Source organism: Biomphalaria glabrata, chromosome 4 (genome assembly GCF_947242115.1).
Source record: "Biomphalaria glabrata chromosome 4, xgBioGlab47.1, whole genome shotgun sequence".
Lineage (NCBI taxonomy): Eukaryota > Metazoa > Mollusca > Gastropoda > Planorbidae > Biomphalaria > Biomphalaria glabrata.
In genome coordinates, this window is record NC_074714.1 from 48,244,255 (window position 1) to 48,272,012 (window position 27,758).

General features: G+C 33.6%; 1 protein-coding gene across 4 annotated transcripts; it reads left to right on the forward strand.

Moving 5' to 3' along the window:
• Window positions 1-624: 624 nt before the first annotated feature.
• On the forward strand, window positions 625-27,709 carry LOC106079923 (glucose-6-phosphate 1-dehydrogenase-like). Of its 4 annotated transcripts, none has more exons than XM_056025889.1 (13): window positions 625-735; window positions 7,180-7,416; window positions 12,765-12,802; window positions 13,479-13,587; window positions 14,128-14,336; window positions 16,655-16,816; window positions 16,904-17,029; window positions 17,659-17,752; window positions 17,881-18,007; window positions 18,589-18,678; window positions 18,916-19,124; window positions 20,593-20,762; window positions 25,215-27,709. In XM_056025889.1, the coding sequence occupies exons 2-13, from the start codon at window positions 7,198-7,200 to the stop codon at window positions 25,306-25,308; spliced, it is 1,647 nt and encodes a 548-aa protein (XP_055881864.1). In that variant the 5' UTR covers window positions 625-735; window positions 7,180-7,197; the 3' UTR covers window positions 25,309-27,709. The 4 variants fall into 4 exon arrangements, with proteins under 4 accessions (XP_055881864.1, XP_055881861.1, XP_055881863.1 ...); XM_056025886.1 differs by lacking the exon at window positions 25,215-27,709 and adding an exon at window positions 21,580-24,031; XM_056025888.1 differs by lacking the exons at window positions 625-735; window positions 25,215-27,709 and adding exons at window positions 6,882-6,897; window positions 21,580-24,031.
• The last annotated feature ends 49 nt before the right edge of the window (window positions 27,710-27,758 follow it).

Consider the following 27,758-nt stretch of genomic DNA (forward strand, 5'->3'; position numbering starts at 1 on the left):
TTCTCTGTACGAACGTTCTCTTAACACATATGACTGGTTCTCGGGAAGAAGTTCTTCACATCATCTCGAGGTAAGGCCTACGGCTTAGTAAGTGTGATAGTTTAGTGACAGTTTAGTCTCTTTAGAAAATTATTTTTTTTCATGAAAGCTGGTGATGAAAATGGGCGAAACCGGAAAACATTCATTCGCACCAAAGTTTACATGAGATCATCATCGGGCTAGGGCAACAATGAAAAGCTGTTATTCGTGGGTGCAAAGAGGCTTCTCTTCGACCCTATTTTGAAAAATGTTCATTAAGCAGCCGACTATACGAAGATAAAAATCAATCAAAAATAAAACCAAGGGTTACTCCCTCCCACCACAACCCCAGACACACAGACAGACACACACCAAGTTCACATGTTTAAGATCAATATAAGGCTCTATTGAAAAGGACAAAGTTTAACGTATATAACATTTTATTTTTATATTTATTTATTTGACCTAATTTGTACTTCCAACAGCCAGTACCAAGAGAAAAATCAATACACCTTAGACTTGCAACTGGATCGATGATTAATTTCTATATATTTCTGTCATGTCTAAGTTGTGAGTATTGCAAACTGCCTCACAGTGTCTTTAATGTTGTCTGGACCTGCTGACCAGTGCTTCATTATTTATATTTTTACATTTTCTTTTTTTATATCTGTGCGAATAGGTCTTTGACTGTTATCAACTAGAACTTACACTATTAAGGTAATGGTTAGTAATTTAACTTAGATTATAAAATACAGAAACACACAGCTATAAGGTGACATTTAGGCTATTTAGTATCATTTCTCAGCTACTTAGATGACGAAGAAGGGTTGTCTATAGATTTAGATCACCGTGTCGCTGGAGACTTCTTTACACTTAATTATTACTACGTGATGGGTTCCTTGAAGCTCTCCCACAGGATTTTGCAATCTTTCACTTTAATGCACCGCTATATTCATCTTACCGCCACTGAAATCTTGACTTAATGCATAAAAACAACACAAAGCCAGCATCTTAATAGTATTATGTATACATCGGTAATTATAATACCTCCTCTCTTACACGGGAAAGTTAATTTGTACCAAGACTATTGCTATAAATAGCTTGCAGGCTAATAATTAGGACATTCATTAATAGTGGTAAGATAAATTTGTAAGGTTGTATGAGGAAAAACATTTTAAAAAAGTAGCAATAACACATACAAGACAGCCATATTTACAAATCGAGGCGCGGTGGTAATTTTAAAGTGCTTGGCTTACGAACCGGAGGGTCTCGGTTTCGAATCCGGGTGAAGACTGGGATTTTTAATTCCGGGATCTTTAGGGCGCCTCTGAGTCCCCCCAGCTCTAATTGGTACCTGATATTAATTGGTCGTTGTGATACCCTCGTTAACTGTAGGTCACAGAAACTGATGAACTTTACATCATCTGCCCTATGGTCTGAAAGGGAAACCTTGCTTTTTACTTTGCTATAATTTAAAAATAGAAAAACTAAACCTAATAAAATACTCAGAAAGACACATATGCTAGGACAAAATTGTACAAGTGCTCCTTCTTCCTAAGCGCTGATAGAACATGTGATGGCTTGCCTGAATCAGAAAAACCTACGACTTATCAGAGTTTAAATCACTTATTAACATGTATGACTAGATTGACGCATGAAAAGCATTGGATGTAGCCTAATTATCTTCTCTATTGAAATCATTATCTTAAATCTAATAGATAATATAAGATATGCATACACTATCACCTTTAAACTGCTTACAAATAATGTCTTTAGAGGAATTTCTTTATGGGCTAGAGAAGTTCAGTTGAATGTTTTGTTCTTTTGCTGGTGTAGTATCGAGGTACCGTGGCCTAAATTATAAGTGTTCACAGATGACTTGGCAAAATAAAATCACGTATATAGGTCTGTGTGCTTAACACTGTTGAAATACCTACTAGGATACATAATGTTGTGGCCTCTGAGAGGTCAAGTGATGACCTCACAAGGCACTTGAATCTCAGTATTAAAGTGGCGATAATACAAATGATGCCACTGAAGCGAAAATGATGACTTAAAATGGTCACCATAAACTATAGGGTAACATCATCGGTAAATTTACTAATATTAGAAATAGGACAGACCTATAAAAAGGAAAGTGGATGCACGTTAGGCCTATTGCATACCCTGCCATTACCCGTCGTCCTGCGGGAGGTTTGGACTAGGAAGTGTATTATCTTCATCTCTGAAGGGACATCCAAAACATGTAGACTATTTTACAAATAATTGGTTTTTATTATAAAGTTACATACAATTTTGTTTTTGTTTTCCTTATTACATACAAAACACCGTTGTGTGTTGGTGTGCACTTGTGTGTGCGTCTATTTTATGTGCTTTGTCTATATATATACATATATATATATATATATATATATATATATATATATATATATATATATATATATATAAATAAATATATCACGGGCGTAGCCTGAGAGGGGTTCAACCACCCCCCCCCCCCCAATGAAATTCCCCCAGCAAGGGGGGGGGAATTTTGTGACTGATTTTTTGCTTTGATTTTGTTTATTTTAGGTGAGATTTTCATATTAAACTATCACTTGCTCCACTTACAATCCCTTTCCAGGGGGTTTTGCGATTAAACCCCCTTCTTATTTAAAAAAAATAAAATAATTCAAACAAAAATCCCCTATTCCAAGATCATAGCCAAGGGGGATTTTGATTTTAAAACCACCTCCGAATTTTTTTCTACGATAACCCCCCACCTTTTCAGTGTAAGGCTAAAGCAAACATCAGTCATCAGATTCTATGAGCGTAGCCAAGAGAGGTTTTGTGTTACCCCCCTCCAGAGGGCTTTAAGTTAAAAACCCGGGGTTTGAAGCGAAAAACTACCTCTTCAATATAAAAGAAAAAGCAAATTACTCACTCAAAATTCTAAGAGCGTAGCCAAGGGGGTTTTGAGTTTAGACTCCCCTCCTCCAGAAGGCTTAAAGTGTAAAACATCATGGAAGTCATCAGCTGAAATTTAAAAAAAGAATAAATGTCGCTTAACAAAGATGGCTATGTCGGATTTCAGGAGTCAGTTATAGAGATCGGGTCACAACCAAGGAAATCCTATGCCGAACCACTTAGTGCGGTTGTGACAAAGTGTCGCTTGAGGTTTGCAGGACATGTTCTCTGACAAAATGAATTACGCATACCAAGAGTTGCGATTGCATAGAGGCCATTACGAGGAAAGCGGAAACAGGGACGTCCTTGTATAACTTGGCGGCACACTTTCATGGAGGTCCTCAAAGCTGTGTACACAAGGTGGAAAGAGGCTTCAGACATTGCCAGTAACAGATTTTTGAGGAGATACCTTGCTGCCCAATGCGCCGAACGGCGAGGGAGGATCTAAGTTCTAAGTAAGTAAGTAAAGCAGATTAGGGTTTTGAATTATAAAATTTTTAATAGCAGTATAATGCACTGTAGATACCTCAGAATATGCTTTTTTTTTTGCTTTAAATACCGGAAGTTGTGCCTGGCGGAGGGGAGCTCACAGCGCCCCCCCCCCGACCCCCTTGCAGGTTTATTCAAGTCACTCCAGGAAGAACCTATTCCAGGTTACAATGAACGTTTTCCAAAAGAATGAAGGGTCAAAATGTAATAAAGATGCGCGCGCACGCACACACACACACACACACATATACATACATAGGCCTACATATAGGCCTACATATATATATATATATTATACTGCTACGCCCATGACATATATTGAAATAAATAAAGCTATTGCATCCATCGTTCACATTTAAACCACCATTATATTTTTCAATCATTGCGGTCTTATTGAAAAGAACATTTGTTTTAGTTAAAAAAAACGGCAATAACTTTTTTTTTATATAAATCGTTATACTCTGTCTGTCTGTCTGGTAAAAAGTTTGAACATGTTTTCTAGGCTCCCATTTCCCAATCTCGGACCAAGTTAAAACTTTGCAAAATATTCATTGAACCTGACAAGACATGAATCAATAAAAAAAATATAACCAGTTAGTTAATTAATTGTTGGAGATTAATTATTTCCTTTGATATCAAAATATCTCTTTTGTGTAGGCCCCTTTCTTGTGGAATCTTGACCACCTAGAGGTGGTACCGATGCTCTGTTTGTAAGTTTACTCTGAGCTGCGTTTAAGAAATATATATATATATATATATATAATATATTATATATATATATATATATATATTATATATATATATATATATATATATATATATATATATATATATTGTTGTAACTCTAGGTTAGGCACTCAACGTAAAGGCAGGCAATTCAACACAGTGTAACAGGAAATAAAGATAGGTGTTTATTCACTAGGACAAACACATAGCATCCTTCAGCTTCCTCAGAGTCTTTCTACTAATTTACCAGTCCTTTAGACTGCAACCCGAATGTGGACCAACGACAGCCTTCCCCGCTTCGCTCCAGGTCCCTTCTGCAACCTTCAGGCAGCACCAAAAGCTGGCTTCTTAGTTTCCAAACATTCAGACTCTTCACAATCCCTGATGCACTGTTATTCTCTCTCTCCTAGTGTCTTCCTGTTTACGTTCACTAGTGCGCTAGTGCGCACCTCAAGCACTGGTGCAAGGCAGGGTTACAACACTACCCCCACCTTAGTCTTTTCGTCCCGAAAAGAAATATGTTCACGGTTGATCAATGCAGGTGGAGGTCGGTCAGTGGGAGTCACAGATTGCATGGAGCGTGCTCCCCACAAAGCGATCCACACTGCTCTCTGCAGGTGCCGTTTTCTCCTTCTCCAGTTGACCAAGTTTCTTTCGACACGATGTCGCAAACGTGGCCTCTCCATCCTGACGGTTGTCGCTGGCGTCAGCCACCTGACACATCGAGTGGTAGTGAAAGCTCTTGTTGTTGTTAATGCAGTTGATTCAGAACTGCGCTTCATCAGACCCTTTCTAAGGATGACTCGTGAAAGAGCTGTAGACCCACATGAAGCCACGCTGTTTAACAAACTGTCAGCCTCAGCCGTCTCAGGGAGAATTGTCTGTAAGGCACCTTTACAACGTTTAAGGTGCAAAAGTTCATCAGCTGCAGGGTTCTTCTGACCACCTTCAGGGCCTCTCTCGCTGGTGAAAATAGAAGTATCGAAGTCCACTGGTTTCAGACCCTGTTGATGAGCTTCTTGACATTTGCATTCCCTTCGTGAAGCACCGCATGTACAGTTGTTGCTTACCGCCTGAATGCAACAATCAAAATTCAAGTTCCCCTCGTAGGCACTGGCAGATCTACAGGGGTCCATAAGGTCCAAAGTGACAGGCTCTAACGCAGGCTCAAAGTTTTCCTGCTCCGTCCAGGTCGTTGCTGCACTCAAAGCTGTTACATCAAAAGTTTCAGTCGCGTAGCAGACTTCTTCTATTGCTTCGACTGTCTCTTTCTGTTCATCTGCGTTTTTCTTGTTAAGATTGACGCATTCTTTGTAACTATCAGTACAGCCACAGTCTTGAATGAGTAACGGTTCATTGTTGTTGAATGATGTTAGATTCCTCTCTCTTACAGGATTGATCTGGCCTTGCACGTTACGTATCAGTTTGTCCATAGAATGATTCATCGAATCCTGGAAGGTACAAAGTTCACTTCTTAACCAGTTCTGCATGGTGTTCAGCACCTCACCAATATCTGGTTCTATCTCAAACAGGTATATTTCCGGATCCTCCCCTTCATCAACAAGAGCCTGCCAAAGACTGGCTCTCATTTTTTCTTTGGCACAGAAGATCCTCAGCTCCCTGGCTCGGAGCTCCTCTTTTAACTGTTTACAGCTAAGTTCATCTAGCTTCCTCAGCGTTGTCATTGTTTCCTTTCGTTGAGCTGCCTAAATCCCACTTCTGATACCAATTGTTGTAACTCTAGGTTAGGCACTCAACGTAAAGGCAGGCAATTCAACACAGTGTAACAGGAAATAAAGATAGGTGTTTATTCACTAGGACAAACACATAGCATCCTTCAGCTTCCTCAGAGTCTTTCTACTAATTTACCAGTCCTTTAGACTGCAACCCGAATGTGGACCAACGACAGCCTTCCCCGCTTCGCTCCAGGTCCCTTCTGCAACCTTCAGGCAGCACCAAAAGCTGGCTTCTTAGTTTCCAAACATTCAGACTCTTCACAATCCCTGATGCACTGTTATTCTCTCTCTCCTAGTGTCTTCCTGTTTACGTTCACTAGTGCGCTAGTGCGCACCTCAAGCACTGGTGCAAGGCAGGGTTACAACAATATATATATATATATATAATAGTCAAAATACAACAACAAACAACAAAAAATATCATTAAATTGTCGTCATATTATAATTTACACTTATTGGGCGTAACGCAAAAATATAGGCCTACTCTTAACAATGAACCCCAATTTTACAGGAATATTCTAGGCCGCAACTTTTAATTTGATTTTGCGCGGGCGCTTCCTTAAAATTTCACGTTTGTGTAAGTGTACTGTGTGTGTGTGTGGGGGGGGCATATCACCCGCCACTGCAAAAATAACATCCGCTAGTTAACAATATAAAACACTGCATGAACAAAAATGTCATAATCCTCATATCCTTTTATTTCAAATCCGGTTGGACGCTAGCTAGACCTAGATCTATATATATATAAAAGTACGACCCATATATTGTTCCCTGTAAAAATTGTATAATTAATAAATAATTTAAAATAATTTTGTTCTATAGATGAAAGTATTTGCAAAATTGTAATTTGTTACAAATGCTCCTTCTTCTCTGCTTATTAGAGCATGGAATGGGTTGCCTGAGTCAGCCAATAAAACCAATGACTTGGCAGAATTTAAGTCATTGATTTACATGCGTGACAAGATTGAACTAGGAAACATACGTAGGACCATATACTTAGATATATTATATATAAGTCTATGCGTAGGACATAATCATTTTTTTCTTTTTTGAAGTAACGTCTGTATAAGCCTATTTCAAAAGATATGCCTAAGTCTAAGATATTATAGTTATAGACATTTTTAGTCGACCTTGCAAGGTTTGGCCTTGAATCAAATTTGTTATCATTTATGTTGTTTTAATTTTATTTTATAAATAAATTTTTAACCAAACCATTATTGTGTGTAGATATAGACTAGAAATTCTACTCGTATTTTGATTTCAGAAACATCACTGGCAATGAATGTATAAAAAATACGATATTTTGGTTGAAGATTTTCGATCTAGGGCACGCCCACCTTTCGAGGGGTCAAATCCGGGTCAGCTTCTATCTGCTTTGAAAATGGCAACCGAAGATCTAACCAAACATGTATCTATGGAAGAAGTTCTCGCTAAAATGCGGGGTGAAGTTGAACACGAAGGACACGGAGAGTCCCATGTGTTCGTAATTCTAGGTGCTTCAGTAAGTTTTTGAAATTATGCAAGTAGATTGAGTTTAAATTGTAATTCTATATAATGTTGCTAATGCAAACTCTTACAACTCTTCTCTTGAGACTTGACTTGAGACTTGAGTAGTCTACAAAACAAACCATTCATTTAAATGTTGCTGACTCACTCTAGTAGTCTAGTCACTGGTGCTTCAAGTAGATTTTTAAAGTTATATAATAACGTAGTTAGAGATACCATGTAGTGAAATGGCATGGAATTTTAGATATAGATTATAACAAAAGTTTTTTAAGAAAATGTTTCACTAAACTAGTCTAAATTGACAAACTTAAACTGAAATTAGAAATGTTCAAATATCTTTATTTAGACCTCTACTATACTGTCTATAGAGTAATATTATAAATAGAGTATTAGTATTATAATTATACTTATATACTACTTATAGAGATGTAGACTCTAGAAGTTACTAGAACTAATTAAATAAATAATAATTAATCTGAAATATTTTTATTTCAAATTGTTAACAATCAATAATAAATATAATACAATATTAATGAATGTGAATGATTGGTCATTTGTAACCAAATAAATTTTAGATGTTTAGCTCCATATCATAAAATAGACTTAAAATATTGATAAATATTTTGTCTCACTATAAAAGTATAAAGTAGATAGTCATAGAATTTAGAAGCACCATATATAATAGTATAGTATATAAACTATAATATGTTAATGTTGTTATTAGTAGAGTCTATCCATTCACTTTACATTCATTTGAAATTTAGAGATTCAAGCTTGAAAGATATTTTATTTGTATTCATAGCTACTGCATGAAAATATATTTAAAATTGCTTTTAATATTTTTACTTAAGATTTATTTACAGCTCAGTTAAAGTTTTTATGTAGTACAGTTAAAAACTTATTAACTGTTCTTCAAACGGTTCCCGGTCACTTCATCCCCGGTCACTTCATCCCCGGCCATTTCATCCCCGGTCACTTCATCTCCGGTCACTTCATCCCCGGTCATTTCGTCCCCTGGTCATTTCATCCCTTGGTCACTTCATCCCCCGGTCACTTCATCCCCCGGTCATTTCATCCCCAATTAAATATTTTATATATAAATATGATTATGTAGAATGCTTTCTTTTTGACATTTAATGACATATTACTAATGCGTTTATGGTGTTTCCTCTTCCACTTTTTATTCTTAATAAGAAATCTATTATATGGTAACTCTGGATGTGCACTTGTCTATAGCGAAATGATCAAAGGCCAAGGTGTAGTGCAAGTAGTGGGAATCTTTTGAGAGATGAAGTGCGATTAGAATAATTATGACCGTTCCGCTGATAACTAACCATCAAAGGCCAAGGTGTGGTTCAATTAGTGGAAATCTTTTGAGAGATAGAAGTGCGATTAGAATAATTATGACCATGCGGCTGATAACTAACCATCAAAGGCCAAGGTGTGGTTCAAGTAGAGGAAATCTTTTGAGAGATAGAAGTGCGATTACAATAATTATGACCGTGCCGCTGATAACTAACCATCAAAGGCCAAGGTGTGGTGAAAGTACGACGATGTTTCACTTTATTTTATTTTTCAATTGCTCTTTCTTGAAAATGGTCGAGTCATTTTTAGCCTTGAAATAAGGTTTTATTTTTTTCTAATAAAGGCGGACTTACTTTTAAACATTAAAGTTACAAATTGTGTTATAGGACTATTTCTATCGATATTTCATTTCTACAAGTAAATGTAAGTATGTATTTTGTTTATTGATATTCATTTTAGATATCGAAACTGGTGGGCCTATATTTATGTGAACATAAATGCCCATCATGATGAGTTTCCTATGTCCTTAAAATTAATTGTTTGAGTGCTTATTGGAAAATAATCTTGCATGTATATTTAGGGTGTGACTCTCTCTCTCTATCTCTTTTTCTCTCTCTCTCTGCCAGTAGGCGTCGATCTGATGATTTTTTCCCACTCCACAGCATCGTTTTTAGGTTTTATAAGTGATCAGCAGTTCTCTATTTCAAATAGCCAACATTGCGTGGCTACACGAACTGTTAGAGAAATGCCTCTGGAGTTCACATTAAGTAGTAAAGGCAGATCTATCCTAGTTTATGAAGGATATGAATTCTGGCTCAAGAAGAAGGCGCTGAACGGAAACATGAACTGGAGATGTAGCAAATATCAAACACACAAATGCCCGGTAACATTAGTTACTGCCCAAGATGATGTAATCAATCAATCATCTACTCACAATCATGAATGTAACAGAGATAAAGCCATTGCAAAGAACGCAGTAGAAAAAATGAAGGAGAAGATGTCGGAAACCACAACAACACCGGGGGCTTGTCAGGCTAATGTAATCACCGACTTACCTCCTTCTGTTCTGATGGCTTTGCCCAGAAAAAGTGTTATAAGTAGGACTCTCAGACGACATCGTGAACGACTCAGAAACAAAGACATTGGTAGAGCTTGGCCATCTCTTCCGGCGGATGCAAATTTTGAGGTACCAGCAGTGTACAAAGAGTTTCTATTATACGACTCTTTGGAGAAAAGCGAAAATAATCGATTTCTAGTTTTCGGTGACCGACAGTTACTAGAATGGCTTGGACGTAGCAAATGTTGGTTTGCCGATGGTACTTTTAAGGTTGTCCCCTGTTTATTTTATCAACTCTACACAATTCACTTTCAATACGCTCAGGGTGTGATTCCACCAGTGTTGTACTGCTTGCTTCAGGACAAAACCAGAGTTACGTATGATAGATTGCTGGAAGCAATTAAAGAACTTGTACCAAATGTAACACCAGAAATTATTGTTACAGACTTTGAGAAAGCCGCCATGACAGCTTTACAAGAGAAGTTTCAGACATGCAGAGTAACGGGGTGTTATTTTCACCTCTGTCAAGCGGTATTACGTAAAGTCAATGAATTGGGCATGAAAAGTGACTATGACGGTTGTAACGAGTTACGTGGCATGGTAAGATGTCTTTCGGCTTTGGCCTATGTACGTGAAGAACACATTAGTAATTCCTTTGAATTACTCGCCGAGTCCATGCCACAACACAATCGGATGCCGGAACTGTTATCCTACTTCGAGCATACTTATGTACGTGGTCGCAGACAGCGTGGCAGAGGAGAGAACTATGCTTCAGCTTTATTCCCTCCAAGTACATGGAATAAATACCTGGACGTAATCGGTGGTGTTGCGAGAACGAATAACGCTGTGGAGGGTTGGCATCACGCCCTCCAATCTCTATTTTCATGCCACCATCCAACTATGTGGACATTTCTAGATGGTTTACGAAAGGATAGTCAGTTGCACAAGGCATCAGTTTTACAGGCTAGCGCCGGCACTGAAGAACGCCCAAGGAAGAAATATGCAACACTGGCTAAGAGAATAACAAACATTGTTCATCAATATGAACCGATGGATCGTCTTCTGTACTTACAATCGATAGCTTATCTATCTTACTGATGTAGATAAACACAAAAACACTTTTTTACATTACCTTTTTATTTTTACATGCTAATTTTTTTTATAGCTTTTAATGGCATTTAATTTTAATTTTATTCTGTTACAATTTTGTCATTTAAATAAAAAAGGAATACATTAAATATTGCTCATTTAATGCTTTTTAAAATTACAATTTGTTAGATAAAATGAACAGATGATGAAAATATCAGGGGATGAAATGACCGGGGGATGAAGTGACCAGGGGATGAAATGACCGGGGGATGAAGTGACCAGGGGATGAAATGACCGGGGATGAAGTGACCGGGGATGAAATGACCGGGGATGAAGTGACCGGTCACCCTTCAAACATACTATTTAATAAATCGTTCACTAATGTTTTGTTCACCAACAAATCATTCATGACTATTCGTTCACTCAATTATTCATTCAGACGATTATTCGTTCACTCAATAATTCATTCAAACGATTATTCATTCACCCGACATATCGCTCACCGACAGTTGGTTCATGACAAATCATTCACAAGACAAATCGTTCACTGGATATTAACATATTGTCACATGTTTAATTTGTTTACATTATAAGTACTTCAGGAAATTGATACACTAAAACTTTTGTTGCAATTATTTCCACACAAAAATTTTGATTGCTAGAGATAAGGCCTAACCCAAGTTTCTTTCTGTAAAAGTAAAGTGACCCATCAAAAATGTTTTTACCCATTTTGGTGTCAGACAGTTTTTTTCATTTTACCTTGACCAAACCAATACCCTCCTCTGTCTAGAATCTAGATTCACTGTTTTCCCATTCATGAACAGCCTGGTCCAACAAAACTTTAGTTTGATACAGAGACTAAATTGTTGAGTCAAAAATAATTGTCAAAAAACCTAATTACATATTGCAGTCTTTGCATGGATTTAAACTGACAACTAAAATGAGAATTATATCAATTAGTTACCAATATCCTATCTAAGCTTTTTATTATCAACATTCAAAATCTTAGTTGGCTTAGTACAACGAGATCCATTTAAAAAGAGGAGCCATATACGTTTTTATATGAACAATATGGAGAGTAGATAGAGCTTAATGTCAGTCATTTCTGATTTACCCGAGAAATAGATTTCAACTAAGTGGGAATCAGAATGTTGGTAGGTAGCTTATGAAAAGACTCATAAGCTGTGAGTTTCTTAATGGAAGTCATTCACTAGGTGGACATCACACAAGATAAAAAGCTACTCAGAATTTCCCTTCAACAAAAAAGCCAAGACTAATGCACACTATGATATATAATACTTTGGTCTTTGCAGGGTCCTGAGATGACATTCTAAGGCACTTAAATACCAGATTGAATGTAGCAATAATATAAAGCATCAACTGTAAGGAAGCTATAAGAAAGGCTTTACAAAAATGACTTGCATTAAACTAAACACCATTTCAAATATCAATAAAATTTATTTCCATAATTTCACTGTACCATAGCCTAAAATCATGAGCAACAATGACTAGACAAAATGTGGTGTATAGCTTTATTGAGATACCTAGTAGAACTAAGGCATAAAAAGGTTTATGTAGTTGCAATTGGGAAAGTTAAGATTGGACTCCACAGCTATCTTAGTAAACATAGAAAATGAGATCATCAATCTGTCTCTATATTTTTGTAACATTTTTTTGCTGACATGAAACTACTGCATGTTTTGAATGACCTCTGCATTGAATTACTTTATTTACAAAAAAATCTTTTGTTCTTTTGTGTAGATTGGTAATTAACTTCCTTATGTCCTATTATAAACTTTTGCTTTGTATTTCTTTAATGGATTTTAATGTTTATAACAAATATATATACTTCTTGATCCAATATATTGATCCTTTTTTTTTTTTTTTTTCAGGGGGATTTGGCAAAAAAGAAAATTTATCCCACACTATGGTAAGGTCACTGAAATATTGAGACAAAAAAAAAAAAAAGCTCATATATACACAAATTTTTAATTGTAATAGTTTATAAGTAACTTGGCTTTAAAAATTATTCTGTGTAAATGTCAATGTATGTGCTCCTTAGAAAACAGATGTTAAGATATTGTGGGACGTTCTTTGTTCTCTGTGGGGGGAGCACTTGGCCCCTTTCTATTTTTAAAAAACATTAACTATAAATCTATAATGTTATATATACTGTTGTCCCTGAGATTAATGCACCAATTTTTAAAATCTGGCTTGGTAGCTCCCAGGAAAAAAACCCAACGATAAACACATAAAATTTATATTTATTGCTTTTATTAAGAGGAAACAATGTATACATAATGTGAAATAAATAATTGAAGACTAATAACATTGTAATCATTGATACTCTCCTTTTCCTAGCAAACATAACTAAATTTTCCTTTAAGTCTGTGTCTGCTGAAAGTGCAACATTCTCACTCACACTATTTAACAAAATTAAAATCATGTTTATATCAAGATGATTTATCTTTTAAACTCCTATCAGTGAGTTATTAGCATATTTCATTAATTAATGCTTGCTTAATACAACCACATATTTAGTTGATGTAATACACATTTATTGTATTAATATATACGCCTCAAATGCAATTATTGTTCTTGTTAAGGTGGTTGTTTAGAGATGGTTTGCTACCTCATAAAACATACTTTATTGGCTATGCAAGGACTAAACTTACAGTTGAGAATGTTCAGAAAAACTGTTTACCTTACATGAAGGTAAGGGATATGCACACAATATCATTGACATACATTTGCTGCAACTGTTGTATTAGTTCAAGAATAATATATGTGTTTTTTTTTTTTAAAGCTCTAAGATAATGTAAAAAAAAAATATATAGTTTGAATGTACTAAATGTTTGATCAGGCACATGGGTAAATGGAAGGTATCTGTAATTTAACACTCAGGATAGGAATTTAAACATCCTACCAATTAAAAAGTAATCTTATTCACTTTTTGTTCTATTTTCTAGAAACTTTTGTTTTCTAGGAAGTAATTGGATACTTTGAGATTTCATTTTCATCGTAGAAAGAAATTGTCTATTCAGCTTTTTATCATATTTTTCATTTTAGAAACTGCAGCCCCAAAAACCTAATTTGAATTCATTTTGCTATAAAATAATGCACTGTTTTGCTGCAAACTATGCCTTAGCATTTTGCACACAATCAAGAGCATGTCAAAATTAAAAAAAACAACAACTCTGTTTTGTGTTTGGTAGATTACTAATGAGATTGTCTTCTCTTTCAAATTGTCACCAGGTGAAAGATAGTGAGACTGAGAAGCTGAAAGAATTCTTCAAGCTAAACGAATATGTTGCCGGCAGCTACGACAAGACCCAAGATTTTGTGCAATTAAATAAGGCCATTGAGCAGAAGGGGAGCGCTAACAGAATCTTCTACATGGCTTTGCCCCCTTCTGTTTTTGAGGCAGTTACTTTAAACATTAAAGCTGTTTGTATGTCAAAAGGGTGTGTTTAAAATGAAATTTCTTTCGTTTATTTTTTTAATGAAGTAGGAAAAAAACAATTTTTTCATAAAAAATACCCTCTATGGACTTCACCTATCCCTTAGTCAGTTGAACTGTTGACCATTTTTTCTCCATTTCTCTCTGTCTTTCCCTTTGATAGAGTCTCTTGTAATGACAACCCTGTCCATTCTTTAATGTTGTCTTCCCATCACTTTCTGTCAGCCTCTTCTTTTTTTTTTTTCTGGTACAGTTCCCCGAAGGAAGGTCTTTGCAAGCCCTGAGGACCTTGTGATGTGGCCTTAAAGTTTTTAAGTTTCCATTTTTTGATGGTAGTTAGCATATCAATGTGGGGTCCGATTGCTGAACTAATCCTGTCTCATCTCCTCAGTTGTGATGTGGTCTTTGTATGTGATACACATGATCTTTCTGTAGCGTCTCAACTCTCAATTCCTTTGCTAGGAGTCTCCTAGTTCTGCAGTCAGTGTCAATGATTCGCAAGCATATAAGAGTGTCACCATGGCCAGGAAGCACATAAGTCGAGGGTTATCGGTACATGATGTTTTGGCGCCGCTGTTTTGGCGATGGGACGTTTTGGTGCGAGATATCATTTGACGATAATTTAATAAGCACGTAGCTTTTATAACAATGTTTACTTCACTCTACCATAATATTGTATGTATAGTATGAATTCTAACACCGTTCAGCGAATTGTTTTTATTAGCAAGTGTTTGGTATGAATAGCTGGAGATACCATACAGTCATTAAATAAACCAATGTTAATGCAAACAAATAATTGCATCAATTTTTAGTCTATCATCGTTTCATTTTTAAAATTTTTTTTTTATTTTAAAGTAATATCTTAAAAAACTTTTTTGAAATAAAAGTGTGCCTCTTAATAAACACACATAAACAAGCCAAAATGTTTATTAAAGAAAATGATGTGAAACACAAACACACATTTACATTTAGTACGTGAAAAATATGTCTTAACGCAAACACTCATGCAAAACATAGATATGAATAATTCTTTTAAAAGAAATAATATAATAAACGTACATAATGTATTTCGCGCCAAAACGTCCCGTCGCCAAAACGTCCTGCTTCGGAGGGTTATGCCTTTTCCTCTCATAATTGTTTTGATTTTTTGCAAATGTTGCTGTGGACTGCCATTCTGAGCAGGTTTGGTTCCTTTATCTGAGACGATAGCTCCAAGATATTTGAAATTACTGACACTGTCAGCTTTTCACCTCCAATATTGATCTTCCTTTAAAGCCCTGTTGGTCATGATATGTGTTTTTTGGCATTGATTTGCATACCATATGCTGCTGAGGTATTGTCTATGCACATCACAAAGTCTGCTAGCTCTTCTTTTTTCTCTTCCAGACCAACTATGTAATCTGCGCAGCGAAAGCTAGTAATTCTTATTCCTCCAGTGCTTACTGAACCTTCAAAGCCCTTGAGAACATCTTCCATTATTCTGTTAAAGAAGATATTGAATTAAAGAACATATTGAAAAGAGTTGAAGAGAGTAGGCAGCCTTGTCTAACTGTGGTTTTAATCAAGTCCCCAATGTTATGTTGAAGTACACCGCACTAGTGTCCTGCTTGTAGAGGTTTTGGATTACTTTTATTATGTCTTTATTTACATTGTACTTTTTCATTGTCGTCCAGATTACCCCATGCCAAACTCTGTCAAAAGCTGTTGAAGGTATTTGTCAGAGATTTTCCTGAGGTTTAGGATTTGTTCTGTTGTGCTGCGACCTTGTCTAAAACCTGCTTGTTCTTCTGATATAATTTTGCCTGCTATCTGTTAAATGTTTTTTTTTTTTTTAGACTTGTTATAGTTTTATTGCTTGAAATAGTTTCTCTTTTTTTTTTTTTTTAATTTTTTAAAATATATTTATTAATAATTATTATATACAAAGAAAAGTAAGTTAACCAAATGTTAAATTTAAAAAATTAGGCTATATTTTTCAACCAATTTAGTGCATCCACTCCAGTACATACAAGGAAACACATTGTAAAAATAGAAATATCAAATCAATTAATATCAATTAACTTGCTTGAATTTTTTGTGGTGGAGGCTAAGTGGTAAAGTGCTTGGCTTTTGAACTGATGGGTCTTCAAATCCCAATGAAAACTGATGTCCCTAAGTCCACCCAACTTTAATGGATACCAGACATTAGTTGGAGTAAAGTAAAGGTGGTTGGTCATTGTTCTGACCACACAACACCCTTGTTAACCGTGATCACATCATCTATCCTATAAATTGGAAGGTCTGCAAGGGGTACATAACTTTTTTTTTTTATTTTTTTTTCAGTGATAAATGGACCAGGATAGTTGTTGAGAAGCCATTTGGTAAAGATCTCGAAAGTTCTAACCAGTTGTCACAACATTTATCTGCATTGTTCAAAGAGGAAGAACTCTATCGTATAGATCATTATTTGGGCAAAGAGATGGTGCAGAACTTAATGGTGTTAAGGTAAATACAAAAATATTAATTATCGATTCACTAAAAATGAATAATTATTTTTTTTATGTGCAAGAAATTTTTTTTTTCATTTTTAAGGTTTGGTAATAGAATCTTTAGTCCAATCTGGAACCGTGAAAACATTGCCAGTATAGTCATATCATTTAAAGAGCCTTTCGGAACACAAGGAAGAGGAGGCTACTTTGATGAGTTTGGTATACTGAGGTAAAAAAAATCTAAATTTTTTTCATTGCCATTTCTTTTCATTATTGTTCATTTTTTAGAAAAGTAATTGTTATTATGCAGGTACTTGTTTTACTTTGTTACATTGTATTTGTTACACTAAGTAGCATTCTTTTCAAGACCATGTTGTACTTGTTGCACTCTCTAAGTAGCATTCTTTTCAAGACCATGTTGTACTTGTTGCACTCTCTAAGTAGCATTCTTTTCTCAAGACACTCTCTCAACAAATATGTTGTCTATCCCCTTAATTCCACCAGGTTTTGAGCTCTACTTCATTAAACTAACACTAGGCCCTGGTTTAAACAAGAATTGAGGGTGTCAGCACAGGGACTAACCACCTTGAGAGCATCTAACAGTGACACAGCGACTAACCACCTTTACCTTTGCCAAACTAATGTCATGTACCCATTAGAGCTGGATGGACAAGTCTTTTCTGAGATTCCAACCCCAAAATTTGGAAGCCAAATGCTTTATTACTTGGCCACCATTCCCCCTGGTTACATATTTATAATGAAAATTATACATTTTATAAAACATTTTTTTTAATTTTAACTACTAAGTTTATGTTTCTTTCCTGTTTGATGAGAGAAACATTTTTGTTTTCATGTTAGGGATGTGATGCAAAATCATCTGCTTCAGATTTTGACACTTGTTGCCATGGAAAAACCACCTTCAACACATGCTGAAGATATACGCAATGAAAAGGTAAGTCTTATTACTGTTTTTTTTTAGTCATTAAGTAATGACTTCTTTGTTGTTTTTTTTTTTTTTTTAGAAGATTCCAAAAAATAAAAATTTGTCCTGATTTCATTTTAATTTTTATTTTTTCGCAGGTGAAGGTTTTAAAAAGTATACCACCGCCAGATATAAAAAATGTAGTTCTAGGACAATATGTTGGTGATCCTAATGGAGAGGGTGAAGCTAAGCTCGGCTATTTAGATGATCCTACAGTCCCTAAAGGTGATTACACTTAATCGATAAGTATTTCAACAATTTATATTATGAATTGTTTAGACTAGGTTCACATATATGCCCGACCTAAAGTTTGTCTCATTCTGGGAAAGTGTGGGTGTTCAAAAGAAAGGGTGATGACCAGCCAAATAGTGATTACGATCTAGATACATCATGTCATCATGTGGCTTTGGCATATTTTCAGAGTGTTTGATTTCCATATTCTTGACAAAATTTTAAACATTATCAGAAATTTCAAAGGCTAATAACTTTATCTAATCTAAGACTAAGACTGCTTATTGATCCTTATGGAAATTTGTTGTGATCTTTTTTCTCTTTTTAGTTTGCTTTGTTACTTGTTCACATTATCATCTGTCTTGATTGTTTAACTCTTTCTCTCCGTAATTATTTACCACATTCTGATGGAATCAACGTTTGTATTGTTGGTTAGGAGAGAAAGAGTTAAAAGAATTGCAGTGAAATTGCTCATTAGCAGATTAGCATTTTAAAGCTCACATCGGCTAAATTAATAGTTTCCTGCATTAAGAATTTAATTTTAACTTTTTAACTTATTTTTTCATTTTCTGCAGGTTCAATAACACCTACATTTGCCACTGTTGTACTTTTTGTTAAAAATGAAAGATGGGATGGTGTCCCTTTTATTCTCAGGTGTGGGAAAGGTAACCAACATGTTTTTATTTAAGTTAAAGCCAAAAATTTTGTTCAAACTTGACAAAGTTATAAAAATGTAAAGAATAGCTGTATGTAAAAAAAAAGTCTCATTATTCATGCAATGACATGGTCTGTTTCTTGTCAAGTTTATAAAGATATTGATAGCTTTATTTATTTTTTTTTTCTGAATTTTCTCAATGTAATTCTGATAACAAACTTGCTTTGAATTTCAAACAAAACTGTAGCCTTGAATGAGCGTAAAGCTGAGGTCAGAGTTCAGTTCAGGGATGTTGCTGGAGATATTTTCCCATCAGGGGAAGTCAAACGCAACGAGCTTGTGATTCGTGTACAGCCAAGTGAGGCGATCTACATGAAGATGATGGCCAAAACACCTGGCATGAGCATAAACTGTGAGGAGAGTGAGCTAGATCTGACTTATGGCAGCCGCTATAGGGTAAGTTACTGTCACCGTTTATAAATAGTCTTTCATGGGAGGTTCACTGTTTTGAAGACGCAATCTCTTGTAACTAAGAAAATCTTTTTTGGAGGCCATATTTAGAAACATAAAAAAAAAAACGAAACCCCTTTCGAATATCTGGTTGAAAGTTATGATAGATATGTATGTTGAACATGTAGAAAACATCAATAGCAATTTTATCTTATAAATTACTAATGTTCTTTCAAAAAAGAAGAAATTGTTATTGATATACCTTTATCTAAAATTGACCCTTCCATCTGAGAAGCTGTTGGTTGTGTCAGATGTGTGGGTCACTGCCAGTTTTACCATGTGACTTGCTGTACTGCTCCTTTATTTTTAGACTCCTAAGACACTATAATATTATACTGCTTCTTAAACTTTAGACTCCTAAGACACTATATTATACTGCTCCTTAATCTTTAGACTCCTAAGACACTATAATATTATACTGCTCCTTAATCTTTAGACTCCTAAGACACTATAATATTATACTGCTTCTTAAACTTTAGACTCCTAAGACACTATAATATTATACTGCTCCTTAATCTTTAGACTCCTAAGACACTATAATATTATACTGCTCCTTAATCTGTAGACTCCTATGATACTATAATATTATACTGCTCCTTAATCTTTAGACTCCTAATCACTATAATATTATCATTACTAGATTTGGAAGGATAGTAAATATATTTTTTTCACCTGCAACTTCTCAGGCATGTGCTGTGATTTGTTTTGTTTTTTTTCTGACTTATCTACAAATATATGTAATAAAGTTGTAGAACAGAGACATCCTGCTATAGTTTCCCCTTTCAGACCTTATGATCAATAGGGCAGATGATGTAAAGGTCATCTGTTTATGTGGCCCATGGTTAATGAAGGTCATGTGGTCAGCACAACAACCAACTGCCGTTACTTTTCCCCAACTAATGTCAGGTAAGGCGCCCAAAGATCCTGAAATTGAAAATCCCAGTATTCTATCCTGGAACCCCTGATTTGGAAGTTGTAAAAGAGAGAAGCCCTATTATGGTTAAAATAATTTCATACTCTTAGATTCACCGATTGTATCGTCAAATATTGCTCATGTTGGTTTTAATTATTTTAAACTTTAAGATGTTTTAGAAATTTTGTGTTTGAATTGAATTGAATTGAACTGTTAGACTTGACTTTCATTTTGGACAATGATGATCACTTTCCTTATTTAGAGACTGTGAGTCTGGGACTACAATTCTTTTCAGATGCATCTAGCTTAGTAGTTCCATTGGTGTGCAGAAGTTTCCATCCCCCCCCCCCCTTTTTTTTTTTTTTTTTTATAAAACCTTTTTTTTTTTTTTGGTCTATGTCTGCGCTTGTCTCGCTTTAGTTAGTCTTTTTTTTTATCCAGCACAGATCACTTAAAGAATTTGTTTTTATTGTGTATGTATTATTTGTATTTATGTTTTAGGGAGTGAACATGCCTGATGCTTATGAACGCTTGATCCTTGATGTCTTCATGGGGTCACAAATACATTTTGTCCGATCTGATGAGCTTTATGAAGCGTGGCGCATCTTCACCCCTTTATTGCACCACATTGAATACAACAAACCAAAACCTATTGAATACGTGTATGGCAGGTGAGTCCACTTCATTAGTAGGCCTACCTCACTATTGTGTTTTTAATCTTGTGAATAGTAAGTAGAGGTGTTTACATTTTATTTGCTACAACTTCATAGTTTTTACTTTGTATTATATTTTAATGTAGGTTGTGAGATATTTTTATAAGTTTTATTTACAACTTTTTAAAAGAATTTGAACAAAGTTAATAATGTTTTTTAAACAACTAGGGACATTTTATTTGACTACCCCTTTTTTTGTGCTAATCGTTGTTCAAAATAAAATAATATTGGCTAAGTTATATTGTCCCAAAAGAAAATAATTCAAGTTTTGAAAATTAATTGTCTTTAGAACTATTTTGTTGGAAACGCTGTCATCCTGGCTGTACTTAATCCCTTGGCATTTCCCTATTGCTGTAACTTATCCATGTTCTTAACCTGTGAATTAAAAAAAAAATCCTTAAAATGACAAAATTTAAATATCAACTATTAGTCAACTTTAAATTTTCCAGTAATCTCTGTAGTGTCTACTTGAAAAAGTTTTTATTCATTACCTCCAGTTTTCAACATCTTTAACACTTTTCTTTAAAAAAGAACTTAAACTCATAGTTTGTTTTTTAACTTTTCAAATAGCATTGATAAAAAAAGGGTAATTGTGTTTTTTCTCTCTTGATTAACTTTGATTTAACAATATTTTTTTTTCTCATAACATTTAAATGGAGTTGTTTCTAAATTTTAGTTTCTGTAACAAAATATTTTCATGTTTTTATTATGCACTATTGGATTTTCTTGTCGTGTAATTATGTTTGGCATGAACCTACCCATCCTTCCCTCACAGCCGCGGCCCAAAGGAGTCGGATGAACTGATGCTTAAAAGCGACTTCAGATATACAGGATCTTACATCTGGAAGTCCACCAGCATGGCCCTGGCCCAGTAGACGCAGTCATTAAGTTTTGGTGAAACAGAGACAGGAACTAACTATAAATTTATTTTGCTTTACGTAGACTACCAACTGCTTTTGCAGCACACAATATTTTGTTCTGAATTTCTTTTTTTTTAAATTTTGTAATATCTTTTTATTAAAATTTTATATGAAAGAAAAACAAGTATCATTTACATGTTTCATACTGAGACATTTTTTAATTTGAAAAGTATGAAAACTATCACCATCTTATTTTGTAACAGTCAGCATTTAGTATTTATTTTACCTTTAGTTCACCATACTGTTATTGCTTATGTAGACTTATACTCTTTGTTATTTTCATTCTTAACACTCAACATGCATCTTATGGATTCCACCCAATTCAAACCTAATTTGTCCCCCCCCCCCCCCCCCCCCATTAAAGAAGAAGTTTGTTATATCCAGAAAAACAATGCTAATATATATTCAGCTCTCAGGCACCCTGCTCCATGGTCTCCAGCTGGCCAGCCAGTCCAATGTTGTCACAATAAGTCCAGCTTGGGATTCTTCGCATCTCTGATGAACTCATTCATCAAAAGCTTGTCTCTAGGGGGAGTTGTGTGGGGTTTATTTGATTGACATGATAATTGAACAGAAATGTGTGTCGTGTCCTTAGTACTCATTCTATTGTTTCTACTTTTTTTTTTTACACAGACCTATAAATAAATATTGTTTACATTTTATATCTAAAGAGTCTTGTCTTTTTTTACTCATACGTATAAAATCTACTTTATGTTTTAACATATTCTTAACTGTTACATGCAGCCACAACTAAGGCTGTATAATAAGAGACAGATTTAATCAAATAAATATTTTTTTTTCCAGTACTTTTGTCTCTGTATTAATTATATCTGTGGGAATACTGTTTTTCCTTTTTGAATTTGAGGTTGATTTTTTTCAAATATTCAAATATGAATACTGATAGTGGCCAGAACATTGAATGTACATTGAACTAAATTAGGAATAAAATGATGTCTGGAGGAGAATGAATGTACATTGAACTAAATTAGGAATAAAATGATGTCATGAGGAGATTGAATGTACCTTGAACTAAATTAGAAAAAAAATCATGTCATGAGAAGAATGAATGTACATTGAACTAAATTAGGAATAAAATGATGTCATGAGGAGAATGAATGTACATTGAACTAAATTAGGAATAAAATGATGACTGGAGGAGATTGATAGCACTTTTTAACATGTTACTTATTAAAGCAGTTGCTATTAGAGTCTAAAAAAAATTGTTTTCCAAGATTGTTAAAAGTTATGCAGTCTGTATGCCACCAAAACTTTTCCATGAATAATGACTATATATAAAATTTTTCTAAAACAAAAATTATTGATATACCATACACCATTTGACTTGTATAAATTTTTTTTGAACATAACACTATTTCTCAGTATCTCCAGAACTGATTTTTGTATCTTTTTATAGTCATAAATGGCTTTAGATATGCTGCACTAAAAAAAATATTGAGACTTTGACACTCAGTCTACAACATATAATTTTAATTTTGCTATATTATGTTCACACACTTTACAAAAGAAAAAGTAATTTTAGAATATTATTATTAGTGGAAATTTTTGAAATGCTTAACGTGGCACTAGAACTGCAGTTTGTTTTTAAGAGAATTGCACCGTTTTAGTGTCTATCTCAGTTCAACTAAACAGTTTGAATAATTTTTGATGAACTTAACCATTAGTGAACTGTAGTGGTAGAACTAAATGATGTTAACATTTTTTGTGTTACATTATATGCCCAAGGAGAATCAAACTGTGTTTATTGTTGCTATATATGATGGTGTGTTGTCTCTCAATTCTGAAGGGCAGATGAAGTAGAATTAAAGAATTTCTGTTTATGAGAGTTAATGTGATCATCTCACTCATTGACCATCTTTACTATCTCAAAAAATAGACGTAATCATTTTTTTATTCCCATCACTTACAGTTTTTAGATATGTTTTAAAGATGGGTTAGACAAGGCTATTCTCAAAATTCAGAATAAAAATATTTGAGCTATGTTGCCACTTCTACACGACCTTGTCTGAAGATTTGTTAAGACACAAGTGTGTTATATAAAAAAAAAAGCTGCTTTTAAGGTTTCATTAATTTATGCTGTTTTTGTCAATCATAATGAGATTGCTTGATTTATGTCACCTTCATTTGTTTTATAATTGTGGCATTTAATATTTGTCTAGAATTGCATTTTAAAAGCAAAGATCTAAACACTACAGATTATATGATCTTATCATGACTGTTTTATAAAAAAACCTTGCACAAATATTTATTACTATTTTTAAGTCTCAATAAATTTACTTGGAAACATGATATTGTTCTTTTTCTATTAATATATTCATTTTACCAACACAAAAATGTTCTTCTCAAAATTTATACTTGAAACTGAAACATCATGTTTTATAAAGGGAATACAAAAATGTAACAATTACTGTCATTTTGGTTGCTAGATTAAGGAATGAATTTTTGATGCTTTTCTGTTGAGAAATGAAAAGTAAGTTTGTTTTGTGTATTTAGCTGTATGCTAATCAACTTAAAAAAAAAAAATGAATTGATTAATACTGCATGTGATTAAAAAAAACTACACACAAACAATCATTAGAAGTCAGTAGTATTGAGATTGAAGATTTCTTTTACTATTAAATATTTTGTTTCTTAATTATAATAAATTTGGTAAACACATTTCTCGGTTGAAATCTAATCCTGATGCTAGACTGTAGCTGTTAATTAGGTTCAATGCAGTTGCTTCTGCACATTGCTTTCATATTCATTACATTAGCTGTATTTCTCTATATAACTCCACTAGGTTGGAATTTCTCACTTAGAAAGAAGTTGATGTCAGTCCTCATCCTTTTTTACAGTTTTAATTTTAAAATTTTCAATTTAATTAATTTTCAATCTCTTGTAGTGCTGACCCTTTCCTCTTATAAATGTCAAGGTGAAGGTTGGCCACTTTTGGTTACATTTTAGAAGCTTGTATATTGGTCAGTGAAAGTTTCCCACTCTCTTTTGTTTTTGTTCACTCCCTTCTTTTGGTCTTTGGTTATGATCCTCCTTGAAACATTCATAGCTTAAAAAGTCTTTCTCTTTTACAATTTTTATCTATGGTTGAAAGTTGCTTTTTATGGGGGGAATGGTACTTACTCAATATTTGTATAGGTTAGTGAAACTTACAATTTTTAGATGTATATTAAGTAAAAGGTCATGAAAATTTTTACTAATTCAAAAAAAAAAATGTTTCTTCCATCTTATATGTGGTTTGTTAACAGGGGCTTAAGATATGCCAAAGAAAATTAATTTGACGATGTAAAAGAGGAGGTAGAAATCATGGGGAAAATTGGTTTTAAAATACTTTTTAAGTCTAAAAGATACAGTGTAATTATCTCCTTTTTGGAAGGAATGTCTGTAATATATGATACATTCTAAAAAATCTGAACCCTAATTTTTTTAAGGCTAATTATTCTATTAATGGTCTTTCTATTTCATCTATTATTAGCCGAGGACCAAGAGAAAGCGATGAACTGTGTCGTGAGTTTGATTTCAGCTACACAGGAACTTATAAGTGGCCTTACCAGGAGTCCAAAATGTGATGGGCACTTAGCTAGAGACACTTACTTTGGTGACACCAATCAACTTTGAACCAAGCAACCTTAGCAGTCAACTCTTGACTGAGTGACAGAGCAGTAAATATTAAGCACAGTAATTGGATGAATGAACCAATAATTGAGTTGATGGACAAAGCTTTCAATCACCTTAAATGTGTACAATTTTGTTTTGTATAACCAAGAGATACAATTTTTTTGAAAGGTGAGATTGACCCAGTGCTATTGTAAATGTGAAAAAATCAGCAATATGTAAAAAAAAATAAAAAATTATACACATTTTTTAAAATTTGAACTTTAAAAAAAGTTTCTTTAAATTTTTAAAAATTCTTTTTTAACTACTTTTTTTTTAAAACTTTTGTTGCAAACAAACACAAGACTTTGACAGCCTACCATGAGAATAATTTATTGAAATGTTTATAAGCCAATAATTTTTTTAAAGAATTTATAACAAATTTAAAAAAAAATAATGTAAATAATTACCTCAGTATAATTTATTCAGTTTATGTTGCCGGTGTATTCATTTCAGTCTATTTATATACTAGTTGTATATTTATTATTGCTACTTTTTGAATTGCACTTAGCACATGTAATTCATACATTAAAATAAATGTCTGCTAATAATTGAAACTGCTAAATATTTCATTGGACAGATACTCAGCATTATTTTTTTTCCCCCATCTATCAATTTTTCTCTACACTAAGCTGTTTTCTTCAGTCAGATTCATGTTAGATTTCGAAGCTTCTGAACACCAAGGATGGTAGCTGCTAAAATATTACTTGTTTGTCGTCTTCCAGAGAATTTTTCTTTAAAAGTTTTTGCTTTTTTTTTTTTCATCATCTTTACTTCTTGTTTTTGTTTTTCTATCTTACTCTTGAGTACAATGAAGAAATACATTCTATGCATTAGATCCATTTCAATGAAATGTATATTTATTTTACCCAACATTATTTAGATTTATGAAGAGATCAGAAAAAAAAAAAAAGATTTGTGTAAGCAGATATTTTTGGAATGTCTTGTTTTTGTTGGTATCACTAAAATTCATAATATATTATTTTTTAAAATTCATACTTTGTTTTTGTTCTTGTTGATGAAAATTGATTGAAATGTGGCATCAGCCAGTCAGTCACAGGCTCCTTGTCAGAACAAGTTTAATAAGTACCTAATCCATTGCTCAAACCATCTATAATCTATTTGCTTGCTTTCTGAGCAAAGAAATTCTGTTTCCATTCATGTTGTAACTGGGGATTCTGTCTATTTGCCTAAAAAGGTGAGCTTTTCATTTTGCCAAAACAGAAAGATGCTTGTCTTAGAAAAAATAAAAGTTTGGATTCAATTACCAAGTGATGATGAACCACAAAATGATAACAGAAAATAATAATAATAATTTTATTTATAAAGCGCTGTTAACAAACAATGGAAAAATGAGTCATTGGTTTTTATTTCAGCTAATTCAATGTCTATGAAATTGGTACAAACTAAATTTTAAAAATGTAATCTATATTGCATTTTTTTTTTAAAAGTTGAAGCCATTTTTCATAAATCTCAATGAAGGAAATAATTTCCAGAGCTGTTGTTTCAAAAAAAAAAAAAAAATTCTAGGCCAAAACATTTTATGAAGAAATTGTTTTCTAGTGTTTTTAGTCAACTGTCTTACCTAGAGAAATACAAAGATATTGTGGAATCCTAAATTAAAATAAAGAAAAAAAAACATTAAGTCTATTATGCTTTTAGTCTGAACTCAACTTCAGCCATCTTTTGTGGTTTGTTATAACCTAGTGGTATTCTATTTTAGTTTTGTGCACTATGATGTAGAGGTAAAAAAAAATGAATGTATTCTTTGGTTTATATAAAAACAGCAGAAAGTATTTCTTGTTTTAATGGTTTTCATGTCCAAAAAAGTCCCAGAGATGCTTATAGTTTCTGTTTAGATTCAAATGGATTTAATTTTGTTGAGTCATACAAGTTTAGTCAATAACTTTAAAAATTGTATTTAATTTTAGACAAAAACCACATTTGATAGAGAATTTGAAACCTGCTTTTGATCTGAACTTTTTCATGGAACTTACAATAACATTGCCTACATCTTAGCAAGCTTTATGTATCAAACTGATCACAATCAATTGTCATTTTGTTTTTATTAATTTAATAATAATTTTTTTTTGATGAATGAAAGTTTATTTGGTGCTTTTTGATGTTCCATTCATTCATTAATCAGATCAAATAATTTTGTTTGCTGAGCCTCTGTGATTCTAATGCAGCACTTGACATGATACTCCAACTAGTTATGTTCCTTTAACTTACATTCTTTACACTATGTTCTTTTTGTCACATTGGTATTTGACATTTTATGAAACAAAGAATTTTTAATAAAAATTTTTTAATAAATCTCCTTTTGTTTGTGTTTTTTGAAAGACATTTTATCATCAGTTTATGG